This window comes from Aotus nancymaae, unplaced genomic scaffold, assembly GCF_030222135.1.
Source record: "Aotus nancymaae isolate 86718 unplaced genomic scaffold, 86718_ANA_hifiasm-v0.15.2.pri h1tg000019l, whole genome shotgun sequence".
In the NCBI taxonomy this organism is placed as follows: domain Eukaryota; kingdom Metazoa; phylum Chordata; class Mammalia; order Primates; family Aotidae; genus Aotus; species Aotus nancymaae.
Window position 1 is genome coordinate 60,680,050 of NW_026988431.1, and position 15,885 is coordinate 60,695,934.

The window sequence follows — 15,885 nt, forward strand, 5'->3', positions numbered from 1 at the left end:
CGCAGCCTTTTTACATACATTTCTTTATTATTTATATGGTAAATATACCTTCATGTGTTTAAAAGCCAAAAACACAGTCGTGGGGGTTGGGGGAAGGATCACTTCAGGTCAGGAGTTTGAGACCAGCCCGGCCAACATGGCAAAACCTGTTTCTGCTAAAAATACAAAAATTAGCCAGGCATGGTGGCATATGCCTGTAGTCCCAGCTGCTCGAAACGCTGAGGCAGGAGAATTGCTAGAACCCAAGAGGCAGCAGGTGCAGTAAGCTAAGATCACGCCACTGCATTCCAGCCTGGGCAACAGAGCAACACTTCATCTCAAAAAAAAAAAAAAAAATGCCAAAAATAGTCTTTCTTTTAAAAATTACCAACTAAGATCTTCTGTGAATTCTATTCATTTTACTAATATAAGAGCCTTAGGTATTTTAGAAATATTATCAGCCAGGTGTAATAGCTCATGCCTATACCACATAATCCCAGCACTCTGCGAGCTACGGTTAGGGGATCTCTTGAGCTCAGGAGTTCAAGATCAGTCTGACTGGGGAACACAGCAAGACCTCTCCTTTAGTAAAATTTTAAAAATTAGCCAGGCGTAGTGGTGTGTGCCTATAGTCCCAGCTGCTCAACTGTCTGAGACAGGAGGATCACCTGAGCCTGGGAGATCGAGGCGGTTCCACTGCACTCCAGCCTTGGCGATAGAGCAAGAGTATGTATCAATTAAAAAAAAGAAAGAAAAGAAAAAAGGCTAAAATTCTCCCCGTCTTCTCTTTTGAAAAATAACAAAATGAAAAAAAAAATTACTCATTTGACATCATGATGCAAACATATTTTCTCCCACTTTGTTGTTTTCACTTTGCTTATGCTGCTTGTTGGCAGAATTTTTAGTTGGTTTAACTTTCATTTTAGCAAGTGAAATTTAACTAAATCTTAGCCCCATTTATGTTGAAATATTAAAGACATAAACGTAAAGGCTCAGTCCCAATTAGTTTTAGAGCCAAACAATCAAAATCACCACTCCACTACTGACAATCATTTAGAATTAGTCACCTGGTTCTAATTAGAGAAAAGAAAAGAATGCAGGTACCCACTAGTTACCTATACATTCTATTAACAATAGTCTACTCTCCAAACCACATATAGATTATCTGTTATATGAAATCCTTGGGACCAGCCGTGTTTCAGTATTTTGGTTTTTTTTCAGATTTTGGAAAGATACAAACTGGTTTAGTATGCCAAATCTGAAAATCCAAAATCCAAAATGTTCCAATTAACACTCCTCCTTTGAATGTCATGTTGATGTTCAAAAATTTCAGATTTTAGAGCATTCTGGATTTTCAAATTAGGAACAAATCAATCAGTAGGTACACAGCTCCCCCAGGTTGTACGATTAGACTTTTGACTTGATTTTTTAAAATAATATTCCATTTTCCCATTGGGATCCCACTCCTGCTCTAAACCCCAAACTACTTGGCTGGTTACTTGAGCCCGTTCTTCTTCTGAAGGATGGACCCTTTCCTATGGTTTCACTGTTATCTGGAAACCTAACTCAAAATAAGCAAAACTCCAAAAAATACTAGCCGCTACCTGATGGCTCATTATCATCACTACCTAGAGACTTCTGTTACCACGGCCCACCCGCTTTTTTGATACTGACCTAAATTTATTAAGCCACCTTGAGCACTGTAATTTGTACTGCTAGTCAAATGACCTGAGCAGAAGCTCACCTAGAATAGTAAATGAACCAAATATAATGTATTAATCCTTTATTTTACTGGGAATCTGTTCTTCCTATTTACTTCTTTTCCCCCACCAGCTATTTACAGGTGTTGGCATACTTCATGGTACAAGGCTGCCTGGTTTATGAAAATTAGCATTAACAATGTCATAAGCACAATCACTAGAATTCTAACTTCTGTGAATGTCACATACATAAAGCCAAATGAAAGAAAACAGTTTAAAAGGATACCTTTTAATAACATGAAGAAAAAAAAATTCAAAACAACGTATCTATACAACTATATCCTATCATTATTCCAGTATTTCACGGGGTAAAAAATTTGCCTATATAATTTCCTTGAGTAACCCACAAAATGCTTATTACTCCTTTCCTTAACTACCATTGTATTAATGAAAGACATCTGATGTCAATGACCAAAACTACATCATTAATGCTTAGAGCTAGGTTATATTACTTGACTTTTTCATTTTCTTTAATCTAACATCTACAAGTCCTAAGTAATCTTTTTTTTTTTTTTTTGGAGACAGTCTTGCCTATTGCCCAGGCTGGAGTGCAGTGGCATGATCTCGGCTCACTGCAACATTCGCCTCCCAGGTTCAAGTGATTCTCCTGACTCGGCCTCCCGAGTAGCTGGGATTACAGGCATGCACCACCCTGCCCAGCTAATTTTTTGTATTTTTAGTAGAGATGGGGTTTCACAATGCTGGCCAGGCTGGTCTTGAACTCCTGACTTCAGGTGATCTGCCCGCCTCAGCATCCCGAAGTGCTGGGATTACAGGCATGAGACACCACACCCAGCCCATAAGTAATTTTTAAACTAATCTTGTTCATACCCCAGGACATTCCCATGCAAAAAAAAAAAAAAAAAAAAAACTTTTTAATTAAAAATGTCAAATCAGGCCAAGCGCAATAGCTCACACCTGTAATCCCAATACTTTGGGAAGTCAAGGTTGGCGGATCACCTGAGGTCGGGAGTTTGAGACCAGCCTGACCAACAGAGCAAAACCCCATCTCTACTAAAAATACAAAATTAGCCAGGCATGCCTGTAATCCCAGCTACTCGGGAGGCTGAGACAGGAGAATCACTTGAACCTGGGAGGCAGAGGTTGCACTGAGATGGCGCCACTGCACTCCAGCCTGGCGACAGAGTGAAACTCCGTCTCAAAAAAAAAGTCAGATCAACAGCCAGAAAAAAAAAAAAAAACCTATATGCTGACCACAGCATGTACTTAGCAAACTATACTGTATTGGAGCTGATTTTATGAAGTATCAAAGTATTACCATTCTGGACCAGGAAAAAGTACCTAGAAAGGACATTATTAGGTTTTCAACTAGAGGCGATTTGCCCCGCACCAGGAGACACCTTTGGTTGTCACACTAGAGGAAGGAGGAAGACCACAAGCTGCTGCTATCTAGGGGCTAGGGATGCTGCTAAACATCCTATAACGTACATAATAGCCCCCAACAACAAAGAATTATCTGGCCCATAATGTCCACAGTGATAAGGCTGGGAAACCCGAGACAAATGATGAAATGTGAATATGAACTGCATTGTATCAATGTTAAATTTCCTGAATTTAATAATTTTTCTGTGGCTTCATAAAACAATAGCCTTGTTCTTAATACACATCAGAGCATTTAGGAATAAAGGAACACGTCTCAACCTACAACTGACTCAGAAAAAAATAATATGTCTACATGTAGTGGGAAAGAATGAATCATAAAGTAATAGGGCAATATGCTGATAATTGGTTAACCTGAGTATATGCAGAAATCTTCTTTTATTATTCTTGCAGTTTAAAACTATACCAAAATTAAAAGTTAAACAAGTATTATCATGCCCATAAATTTATTTTACCTGGGAAACTTTGCACAATTTCCCAATACATATGTGCAATATAGCAAATCAGCTTTCTTTTACTCCTTTCTCAAAATAAATTACCCTATCTTGAATAGATACTTGCAAATTGAACCCAAATAACAGTAAGCTGAAAGTATATTTTCTAAAATGTGAACTGCACAAAGTTAGAAATGCTTAGATGTCTACCAAGGACATGACATACTATTGCATATTACAGTAAATTCACGGCCAATATCCCTGCACTGTATATTTTGGGCTTTCAGTACACACTGAAAACTGAAATCATTTAGAACCACATAAAATGTGAACATGATCAGTGCAAAAGGATATACAAGAAATAATACAAAAAGATTTTTTGAGACTCAGATTTTCTTAAGTTTAACATTAGTTCTGAATTTTTGAATTTTATCATTCCTATTTTTGGGCAATTATTACTTAAAACAGCATGCAACAAATTACAATAACAGCTTCATAAACAACAGTTTACTTTTGGAAGACAAGTCTTTAAATCTGTAAATCCAGGAAAAATGTAGGGAACTTACAGATGTTTGGGACATACTTGACTGTTGTGTGACACTTCCTGTAGGAGACGTAGATGGTCTTCCACTGGACAAACTTGCCTGAAATAGGAAGACTTTTATAATATGTCGGTAAAAACCTCAAGTTAAGAATTTTCTGTACCATGATAACACAAAACCACAACAATAAATGTCAAAAGGGGTATGTATGAAACAACTCATTTTACAGTCAACATGGCTTAAGCTTTGGTTAAACAGATTTTTTAAACAAGAAAAAGCTGAATGGTGAAAACAGGGGATCCAAAGACTAATTTTATTAGCTACTTTATTGTCGGTTCCACTTTATGGGTCTGTGTCATCTTGAAAGTGGAATCACTACTCCACATTATGAAGAAAAAGTTAGAGCTACAACAAGAGTCAGTGGGTTTCAGTTTCCTAACTTGTATCGTGAAAATGTTATTTAAAATTACACTACTAAGAAGAAGCAACAGCTGAGAATCTGTTGGTAACAAAAATAAACCTTTCTCAGGTGCAGTCAACTGAGATCCTCCTCTGGTGATGAGATCTAAGATTAAATCTTACACAGTTTTATTTAAATAGTACAATAATAAAAAAATATATTTTTTAAAAACAAGCATTTAATAATGAAATCCTGTTATCAGTAGGAATAATATAATTAGATTTTAGAAAGATGGATTTACACATCTTTGTATAGAAAATTTATGGAGAAATATGTATTAAATTGTTACAGTGGCCACCTCTGAAGAATGAGAAACAGTGGTAGGCAGGGAAAAGGAACAGCTTTATCTCTTATAAGCAATTTGATAGTTTGATCTTTTTAATGAGTATAAGTACATCATTTTTTAATCTTATTTTTAGAAAAAATGTAATTTATGTAAGCCTAAGTATTCACTGTTGTACCTAGAACTTTATACACCTAACCAAGCCACCAGCATAGCATTTCTCCAATTTGGGTAAAAACCACTGAGATAAAAGCTAGAAACAGAGTAACATAAAAAACATATTCCCTTTTTCTCAACTGGCAACCTATTAATATATTTCCTTCAGGAAAAATAACCACAGGCATCTGAGAATTCTGAAATAATCCCCAATGTATTTGTTTTCAGTAACTACCTACAGATAACAAACTTTGGCCTCATAAATTCTTAGTTTATTTCAGTCTCACCTGAACGGCAGCAAGGCTCTGAAGCTGGCTGCTGCTTAAATGCTGCTGCTGAAGAGCTGCAGTATGCAGCATCAAGTGCTGCTGCTGGGCTGCATACATTTGCTGAAGATACTGAGCAGCTGAGCTGGGGGGCCGATGCAATGCCTGCTGAATCACCTGCGATAGGTCAATTGAACCAATGTCAAACGATAACCTCAACCTTCATCTTAATCAGAAAATGAAAGTATAAAAAAGTGGCAGTTTAAAATTTCACTGCTTTGACACATAATATCATCAAGCTTATTAACATACTTCTTTCCTAGTTACATATGACTAGGAATCACTAACTTGTACGTATTAAAACTACCCAGTGGGACAGGCATGGTGGCTCACGCCAGTAATCCCAGCACTTTGGGAGGCTGAGGTGGGTGGATCACAAGGTCAGGCGATCCAGACAATCCTGGCTAACACGGTGAAACCCCATCTCTACTAAAAATGCAAAAAATTAGCTGGGCGTCGTGGCATGTGCCTGTAGTCCCAGCTACTGGGAGGCTGAGACAAGAGAACTGCTTGAACCCAGTAGGCGGAGGCTGCAGTGAGCTGAGATTGTGTACTTCAGCCTGAGCAGCAGAGCGAGACTGTCTCCAAAACAAAAACAAAAACCCAGTGGACGATTCACAAAAGACAGGCCAAATAAGTATGTCAAAAGATTTTCAATCTCATCAGTAGTCAAAAACTTACAAATTAAAACAAGATACTATTTTCCAACTTTCAGATGGATAAAGATTTAAAAGAATACTACTAACTGGGGAAACCAACACTCCCATACTGCTAGTAAAAATTTAAGTTGGCATAAGCTTTTTGGATAAAACTTGGTAGAATTCAGGGCTTGGGTGTGGAGAGAAATACCTTTACCATGCAGCCAGTACAGACAGTAATGAAGATCAGTGCTGTCCTATATAGGAGCCACTAGTCACATATGCCTACTAAAAATGTGGCTAGTGCAACTAAAGAAGTTAAATTTTAAATTGAACTTTAATTAATTTTAATTTTAATGTAAATAGCCACATGTAACTAGTGGCCACTATAAACTAGAAAACTACACGTTGTTGATACAGATCTATATTTACTAACAAAAAAAAAACACAGTAGCTTACAAAACAGTACATAATGTATCATTTTTACATTAAAATATTTGAAAGAGTACACAAGAAAACTTTCAAAGGGCACTGATGGGTAGCTAGATTAGAGGTGATTTTTAGCTTCTAGTTCAAACTTTTCTATAAATGTCTGAAAATCTTACAATGAGTAGGTATTTGTTATCACATAAAATTATAAAGCAGCTGGGCACGGTGGCTCATGCCTGTAATCCTAGCACTTTGGGAGGCCAAGGCAGGCAGATCACCTGAGGTCAGGAGTTCAAGACCAGCCTGGCCAACAGGATGAAACCCCATCTCTACTAAAAATACAAAAATTAGCCTGGCGTGGTGGCATGCACCTGTAATCCCAGCTACTCAGGAGGCTGAGGTGGGAGAACTGCTTGAACCCAGGAAACAGAGATTGCAGTGACCAGAGATCATGCCACTGCACTCCAGCCGAGACAACAGAGTAAGACTCTGTCTCAAAAAGTAAAAATAAAATAAAAAAAATTATAAAGTTATTTGAGAAAATTAGTAATTATTTAAAAAAAAAATTTTAATGTCAAATACCCTGTTTTGTTTCAATGTTGAATACAACTATTCTTACTTAAAAAATTCCTATGCTTCAGGTAATGGAGCTTGGGTACTAAAAAGAAAGAAAAAAATTCCTTAAAAAGTGTTAATTACTGTGAATATTAGTAAAATGTAAAATCTGACCCTGAAACTTCATAAATAAATACAGAAATGTCAAGTACTCTACTAAAATCAGAGAAAATGCCTACACTTGTCCAAATGGTCAGAATAAGTCAATCCTACACAGCCACATCCAAAAGTCATAGTGTGCTGCTCCCTGTGACTCTGAAACAGCAGAGGATCCTAATCTCAGCATCAAATCAGAGTTTTCAAAGAGCTAAGGGAGTAATAGAGCCATAATCCTCTAGCTTGAGGGTCTAAATCAGGACGTCTTGAACCATAATTCTTTTATTTAAATTTCAAGAAAGCATATTTCTGTTACTATTTACTTTCATGTGTTAATATCTCATCTCTCTAGCTACAGACTGCTATGCCTGATACAAATTTCTATCACAAAATCAATGGGAGCTTTTGACCCCTACCTGCAGGGGACTATAGGTCAGATTAAGTGATTCAGAATTATAACAATTTATCTTTTTTAGAAGGATCAATCTCTATTTGTTCTTCTAATTCCATAACAAAGTTCTAAAATCATTGGACTTGGCAGTTACATGGAAAAAACTTCTAAGATCAAACTGAAATAACAATCTATTTGATACATATTTTTGTCACGGTATAATCATTTTTTTCTGTTGTCAGCACAGTCTTTCACTACCATTCAATGCTATACTCATAGCACTGAGTAAATACAAGTTGTAGGTACAGCACATTGTTCTTATTTATTATAAATTCATATTCGCCCAAGGAGGGTGAAGAGAATTCCCAGGACTGAAAAATAAAGCTGGAAGATTAAAGAATTACTTAGGTAGTTCAATAAATATTGATTTGATTGCATTTTGGGAGAAGTAATTCTATGGTCTCCTAAGAACAAGAGTTAGTGCTATTAATGAGATGTATCTACATGTATATAGCTTTCTATTTACTTTTTATTAATCTATGCAGCTTAACTGAAAACTAGAGAACAAAATGGTATATTATTAAGCTATCACTTATCAGTCAGGTGTGGTGGCTCATCCCAGCACTTTAGGAGGCCAAGGCAGGAGGATAACTTAAAGCCAGAAAGGTCAAGACCAGCCTGGGCAACATAGCGAGATTCTCTCTACAAAATACAAAAATTAGCCAAGCATAGTGGCATGTGCCTATAGTCTCAACTACTCAGGAGGCTGAAGCAAGAGGATCACTTGAGCCCAGGGAGTCGAGACTGCAGTGAGCAGTGATCGTGCCACTGGACTCCAGCCTGGGCAACAGAGAGAGAGAGAGAGAGAGAGAGAGAGAGACTGTCAAAAACAAACTAAACAAAACAACAACAATGAAAAAAACTATCATCTATATGCTTAAAGATCTAAATCGGCCAGGCACAGTGGCTCACACCTGTAATCCAAGCACTTTGGGAGGCCAAGGCGGGTGGATCATGAGGTCAAGAGTTCAAGACCAGCCTGGCCAATATGGTGAAACCCCATCTCCACTAAAAATACAAAAATTAACTGAGCCTGGTGAAACCTGTAGTCCCAGCTGCTCGGGAGGCTGAAGCAGGAGAACTGCTTGAACCCGGAAGGCGGAGGTTGCAGTTAGCCGAGATTGCGCTACTGCACTCCAGCCTGGGTGACAAAGCGAGACTTCATCTCAAAAAAAAAAAAAAAAAAGATCTAAATCCTCTTCCCTATATCCCCTGCCTCAGAGAAAGGTAAAAAACATCAAAAGCTCTCTCTACATTCAAGTTTGAATTACTGGTGAACTGGCTGGTTCCACTCCATAGTGACTTCAGAAAACTAAACCCTAAACCATCAAACAGTTCAATAGATATTATACTGGAGTACCCACCGTACAAAAATGGAGCAGAGGTAGGACTATATTGCAAGCAGTTGTTTTCAGGGTAGATACAATTATAAGGAGTCTAGTGAATGAAACCAGGTATAATAGAAAAAATCAGAATTCACAGAGTGGTTAAGAGCACAAAGGCTGAAGTCTGCGAACTAGCTAGGTGAGTTTGGGAAAGTTATTTAGCCAATTTAAAACATTTACTTTCCCATCAGTAAAATGGAGATAATATCTACTTCACAGAGGGCTGGTAATGATTAACGGAGATAACTTATGTACCATATTTATCCATAAGTATTAACTCATCCTCATTTTAGTTTTCAGAGGCTCAACAGGATTATGTCTCATACCCAAGGCTATACAGCTCCTAAAGATAATGAAAATAAAATTCAAACAAAGCATAATAGACTGAAAGGTCCAGGCCCTTTTTATGTAATACCATATTGCCCCAACCTCCATTATCATAAATGTTAACTAAGTAAACTTTACTTTCTCAACTAAGTGACTTTTCCTAGTTCAATATTCTCTTCCCCCTCTGCCCCTAAGGGATTTAGAATGAATCCTCCTGCTTAGGGTTCTTAGGCCACCTGGGTTTAAAATCAACTTTGTAACACATCTTTACACCTGAACACATCTCCCTTAGTCTATTTTGAGTTCCAACATAAAAGAGATGAACCTACAGCCATTCTGCACATTGGGGCTCTAGACCAAGTGTCTTCGAATTGCAGCAGCACCTAGAGGCTTTCCCTTCATAATTTTCTTTACACATAATCTTACAAAGTACACGCTGACAAATATAAGCCCTCTCAATACTATCTTTTATTTTTTGAGACAGAGTCTCACTCTTTTTGCCCAGGCCAGAGTGCAGCGGCGTAATCTCAGCTCACTGCAACCTCCACCTCCAGGGTTCCAGTGATTCTCCTGCCTCAGCCTCCCAAATAGCTGGGATTACAGGCACGCACTATCATGCCTGACTAATTTTTGTGTATTTAGTAGAGACAAGGTTTCACCATGTAGGCCAGGCTGGTCTCGAACACCTGACCGCAAGTGATCTGCCAGCCCTGGCCTTCCAAAGTGCTGGGATTACAGGTGAGAGCCACCACACCTGGCCTTTTTTTTTTTTTTTCTGAGACAGGGTCTCACTCTGTCACTCAAGCTGGAGTACAGTGGTACGATTACAGCTCACTGCAGCCTCAACGTCTGGGGCTCAAGCAATCCTGCCACCTCAGTCTTCTGAATAGCTAGGACCACAGGTACACGCTACCATGCCCTGCTAATTTTTGTATTTTTTGTAGAGATGGGGTTTCACCATGTTGCCCTGGCTGGTTTCCCAACTCCTGAGCTCAAGCCATCTCCCAAAGTGTTGGGATTCTAGGCGTAAGCTACCATGCCTGGCCAATAGTATGATTATTAATTAACATTGCTGATTGTTCCTGTGGTTGAATGTGTCCCCCAGTAAGTATGTGTTGGAAACTTAATCTCCAATGCAATAGTGTTAAGAGGTGGGACCCCTAAGGGGTGATTAGGCCATGAGGACTCCGCCCACATGAATAGATTAAAGGAGATTTTAAAAGGGCTTGAGACTGCAAATTTGGTATCTTGCTCTCTAGTCTTTTACCACGGAACAAGGAAACAAGAAGGCCCTTGTGAGATGCCAGCACCTTCATATTGGACTTCCCAGCCCTAAGAAATGTGAGAAATAAGTTTCTTTTCTTTATCAATCACCCAGTCTTGGTCTTCTGTTATAGCAACACAAAATGGATTGAGACAGTTGACTCAAACATTAGTAATTCTAACTGTACGTTTGAGGATACGAAACAGTACGTAAGTCCAGCTTAAGCAAAAAGTAATATGACATCTTAAGTCTTAGACCACCCATCACTACAGCTGAAATACCTGTACAGCATGTCGGTCTGAACCACTGTAGACAGAGATCTGTGGCTGCTGCATTCGAGAGGAGGAAGTGGTGATGGTGGTGGTGGTGGTACTGCTGGTTGTGGTTGACACAGAAGATGTTCCAGGGTTTGGTTCACTATCCATAGCTGTACTATGGTCCTTAAATCTGGCAGGTCACACAAAGGGTTTGTATCGGTAAAAGCATTATCTTACGAGCTTTAAAGAATATTCATTTCAAAGAAATAATCAGCAGTAATCTAAATTGCTAGGAAAGCCCTCATAAAATACAGCCAGCACATAGTCACTATAAGCACTAACAAGAGAAAATACTTCACGTATATGGAGCAAATTTGATAGTTAATACCTACTACATTTGAATTTAAATGATTCAGAATGTGTAACTCAGATAAAGCATAGCCGAAAGCTTATCTTTGCATTACTGAAAGATTTTTTTTTAAACCAAAACAGGTGATGAGAGAATACTAAACTACCTAGGAAAATAAAAATTTAAGCAGTGTCAGAGTATTTTAAAACATTTCTTTACATTCTATTGATCACACTAATTACAAAGTAAAGTCATTCTTACCTACACATTAGAACAGAATGCCTAAGGACTCACGTTAACTAGCTTAGTTTCATTTACCATATATACCTTGCTTAAAAAATAAGTTCTTTTTGCCGGGCGCGGTGGCTCAAGCCTGTAATCCCAACACTTTGGGAGGCCGAGGTGGGTGGATCATGAGGTCAAGAGATCGAGACCATCCTGGTCAACATGGTGAAACCCCGTCTCTACTAATACAAAAAATTAGCTGGGCATGGTGGCGCGTGCCTGTAATCTCAGCTACTCAGGAGGCTGAGGCAGGAGAATTGCCTGAACCCAGGAGGCAGAGGTTGCGGTGAGCCGAGATCGCGCCATTGCACTCCAGCCTGGGTAACAAGAGCGAAACTCCGTCTCAAAAAAAAAAAAAAAAAAAAGTTATTTTTAAAAAAAGTTAAAAAGTGCCAGGTGCAGTGGCTTATGCCTGTAACCCCAGCACTTTGGGAGGCTGGGGCAGGAGGATCACCTGAAGTTAGGAGTTCAGGTCCAGCCTGGCCAACATGGTGAAACCCCCATCTCTACTAAAAATACAAAACTTAGCCGGGTGTGGTGGCAGGCACGTGTAATCCTAGCTACTTGGGAGGCTGAGGCAGGAGAATCACTTGAACCCGGGAGGTGGAGGTTGCAATAAGCTGAGATCGTGCCATTTCACTCCAGCCTGGGTGACAGACCAAGACTTCGTCTCAAAAAAAAAAAAGTTAAAAAGTTTTTTTTTTAAACTCACACTGGCTTTTCCCCTAGTCAGTCTACAATACTGTCCTTACTCCTTCTAATAACTGAGTTATACTTATAAGCAAACTGCTGCAAGAACACAGAGAAGCGGTTAACAGCAACTTCTCACTCACATCCTTACAAAATCTTTTTCACAAAGAATTACTCCAGATTTTGAAAATATAAATTATGTCACTTCCTCATGCATAGACAGTAAAGCACACTTTTATACCAGACTTTCTAATCTTTTCCCTCCAATATTATAATCTTACATTCACTTGTGGTACAAAATTCCACTAAATACAGAATCTGTATTTGAATAAATTCAAGCATTTTTTTTTTTTTTTTTTTTTTTGAGACAGAGCCTTGCTCCGTCGCGAGGCGCCAGGCTGGAGTGCAATGGCACAATCTCAGCTCACTGCAACCTCCGCCTCCCGGGTTCAAGCAATTCTCCTGCCTCAGCCTCCTGAGCAGCTGGGACTACAGGCGTGCGCCACCACGCCCAGCTAAGTTTTGTATTTTTAGTAGAGACGGGGTTTCACCATGTTGGCCAGGATGGTCTCGATCTCTTGACCTCGTGATTCGCCCGCCTCGGCCTCCCAAAGTGCTGTGATTACAGGCGTGAGCCACTGCGCCCAGCCAAATTCAAGCATTTTAAGTCAATTCCAAGGATCTCCATATTGTTAGAAACCACAACAGCACTTGTTTTTGTCGGGTCAGAAATGTATCTCGAAGGTGAAAAGCACACAAAAGATTACATTGGTTTTATCTCCCTTTTCTTATCTTCCCTTCCCTTTTCTTTTCTTCTGAGAAACTAAATCCCACCTACCCCACATTAGCAGCACTGACAAAAATGTAACAAGAACACTTTCTATTCCGTGAAAACAACAAATGACTTTGGCACTAATTGGTACACATATACCATTCCCAGAGCGTTGCTTTTTTAAGTACAAATTTTCTTTGTTCTATATTATGCATGTAAATAGTATTTATATTCTCTGAAGAACCAAATGTGAAAAAAAAAAAGAAGAAGAAAAGAAAAAACCCGTTTAATAAGAGGAAAAGTGGGGGCCTGGAGTGGTGGTTCATACCTGTCATCCCACCACCTTGGGAGGCCAAAGCAGGAGGACTGCTTGAGCTTAGGAGTTCAAGGCCAGCCTGGGCAACATAGGGAAAGCTTGTCTCTACAAATAAAAAGTTAAAAATTAGGCCTGGTGGTGCAGGCCTGTGGCCCCAGCAACCTGGGAGGCCAAAGTGAGAAAATCACTTGAGCCCAGGAGGTCCAGGCTGCTTGCAGTGAGCTACGATCGCGCCACTGCACTCCAGCCTGGCGACAGTGAGACCATGTCACAAATAAAGAAAAAGAAATTAAGACGAAAAGTGAAAGGAAAACCGTCAGGAAGAAAGCTGACTCCTCACTTGCTTTTTTGGATTAGTTAATAATGCATACATTTTTATGCTTGTTTTTTTTTTCAAACTGCCGTCCAATCATCAAATCACAGCATCATATAACTGTTCAACGTTATAAAGTATTAGCGGTAAGGTAAAGTTTTTACCAAAGTGCTGCCTGTCATAACACTACCGTATCATGTACCAGTGACATGCAAAAGCCAGCTTAGGTTCTGGTCTTTCTAAAGCGTTCATCTGCTCAATCATGCCCTCCAATCCAAACAGTATGGTAAACAGTTCTAACTACTAACCAAAAATGGTCACAGAGAATCCGAATTCTAGGCATAAGTCTAAACATCGGTGAGAGGAACTGGCCAAACCATCGCACTGCATTTCGAGGCCTGGCACAAAAGAACAATTTTGGTAACTCCACCGTCTTTAGGCATGCCAATACCTAAATACAAAATACAGCCAGCAGTTCTGGTGCACGAGAGGCCTACCCGGGCGACGGTAAGTTCTTGAGTCGCTAAGCACACCGTCACACCGACACACAAGAACGCGGCCCACGTGTGAGGCTGCAACGCTGCAGCCAGAAACTCGAGGGAAAGAGCTTCCTTTCAGGGTGTTTTCAGCCTCACCAGACCTGCAGCAGCCCCCGCCGCTCTCGGGCCCACGCTGGGCCACCTCCCGCAAGCCTCCGGCACGAGGGCAGCGAGCAGCCCCACGTCTCGGGTTCTCCCGCTGAGGAGGAGTGGGGTGGCGCCGGGGCGGGAAGGACAGGAAGGCGGAGGCGGCCTGGCAGTGCCCGCCCTGTCCTGCGCGGGGGCCCGCGGAGCCTGGGTGGCCGTAAAAAGGCTGCCCGCGGGGCCCCCTTGCAGGAATGACAGCGCTTGAGCCCACTCGCGCTCGTTCCCCGGAAAGCCCCGGCTGCCGGGGCCCCAAGGGTGACCCTGCGCGCAGGGCCGCGCAGATCCCGGACCTAACGGCGGAACGGGCGCTTCTGCCTGGAGGGTAACCGGACCCTTGGAGTTCGCCTCCGCCCCCCGACGCGGGCTGAACAGGCTCCTCCACGGAAAGACGGGTCTCGAGTCTCTCTTTCCCCACACTGCCCGCGATAGAGCCCTGAACTTTCCCCTGGGGGACGTGTCGCTGCCCCAACTCGCCCCCCCTAGTTACGACATCAGTCACCATCAAGTCACTCACTCCGCTTCCGCCATCTTCTCTCCTCCATCACTAACGTGGGCTGCGCATGCGCCCCCCCGACGGCAGGCGAAGGGCAGACGGAGGGGCGGGGTCGGCTCGGCCCGCGGCGCCCGAGGTCACGTGGGGCACTCGGCTTCCAATCGCCCACGCCCACCTCAGAAATTGCTCTCTCTGGAACACCTGATTTCAGAACGCTTTCAGTGACCAGATTTCCCCAACTTAGATACCGATGTCCCCTCTCCACCCCCTCACTTTCTCTTGTCCAGGATCTTACTCCTCTTGGGGAGGGGTCTGTAATAAAGAAATAAAAAGTTATCTTAGATTGTTCAAATTTTTAAAATATCTGTGGGCTTGGTGGCTCACGAGCTCAGGACCAGCCTGGACAACAAAGCGACACCCTGACTCTACCAAAAAAATAACAATAATAAAAATTTTGGGCCGGGCACAGTGGCTTACGCCTGTAATCCCAACACTTTAGGAGGCCGAGGCGGGGGGGGGATCACATGAGGTCAGGAGTTCGAGACCAGCCTGGCCAACACGGTGAAACCCCATCTTTACTAATAATATAAAAATTAGCTGGGCGTGGTGGCGCAAGACTGTAATCTCAGTTACTCGGGAGGCTGAGGCAGGAGAATCGCTTGAACCCGGGAGGCGGAGGTTGCAGTGAGCTGAGATCACACCACTGCTCTTCCAGCCTGGGCCACACAGCAAGACTCTGTCTCAAAACATATATATAATTTTTTTTTTTTTTTGAAGAATATCTAAAACCTACCAAAGCCCACGCAAACTGCAGAGTGGTTTCAAAGAAAATACCCACAAGGATTAGAGGCTGAGGTCTCAGAAGTAAAGGAAATTTAGTGCTGGCTGCAGGGCTTGTTGCCTGGAAGCTTTGGAGATTGAGGGTCTCAACCAGCAGTGCCTCTCTCGAGCTCAAAGATAGTGTTCAGCTGCCAGTGAATGAGTAGTTAAGGAATCACCCTGACTACCCTAGGCATAGCATTCACGTCTCCAATATGAATTTGCTGAGCATTCAGTAGGAATTGCAAAGTTGAATACCACAGGGAACAAGCAGGAATGGCCACCAGTTTGCTCGTGGGGTCTGCTAAATGCCAACAACTCAGGTGTGTGAGACAAACATAAAATTTTTATTAAAATCA

The 15,885-nt window shown here is 41.2% G+C and overlaps 1 protein-coding gene across 14 annotated transcripts in view; it reads right to left on the reverse strand.

Annotated features, from left to right (window-relative positions):
• Positions 1–14,760, reverse strand: part of PHC3 (polyhomeotic homolog 3) — a 95,686-nt gene extending 80,926 nt beyond the window's left edge. For 11 of the 14 annotated variants that reach the window (XR_010343495.1, XR_010343496.1, XR_010343497.1 and 8 more), the window contains exons 1-4: positions 14,729–14,758; positions 10,828–10,993; positions 5,303–5,458; positions 4,141–4,218 (exon numbers count right to left, since the gene is read on the reverse strand). Coding sequence is in view for 11 of the 14 variants with exons in the window: in XM_064378908.1 (XP_064234978.1) it covers positions 4,141–4,218; positions 5,303–5,458; positions 10,828–10,993; positions 14,729–14,742 (414 nt within the window). In the remaining 3 variants the exon portion in view is untranslated. Of the gene's footprint in view, positions 1–4,140; positions 4,219–5,302; positions 5,459–10,827; positions 10,994–13,836; positions 13,927–14,713 lie in introns of all 14 variants that reach the window. The other 3 variants (XM_064378903.1, XM_064378904.1, XM_064378902.1) reach the window with 3 other exon arrangements.
• Between the last annotated feature and the right edge of the window lie 1,125 nt (positions 14,761–15,885).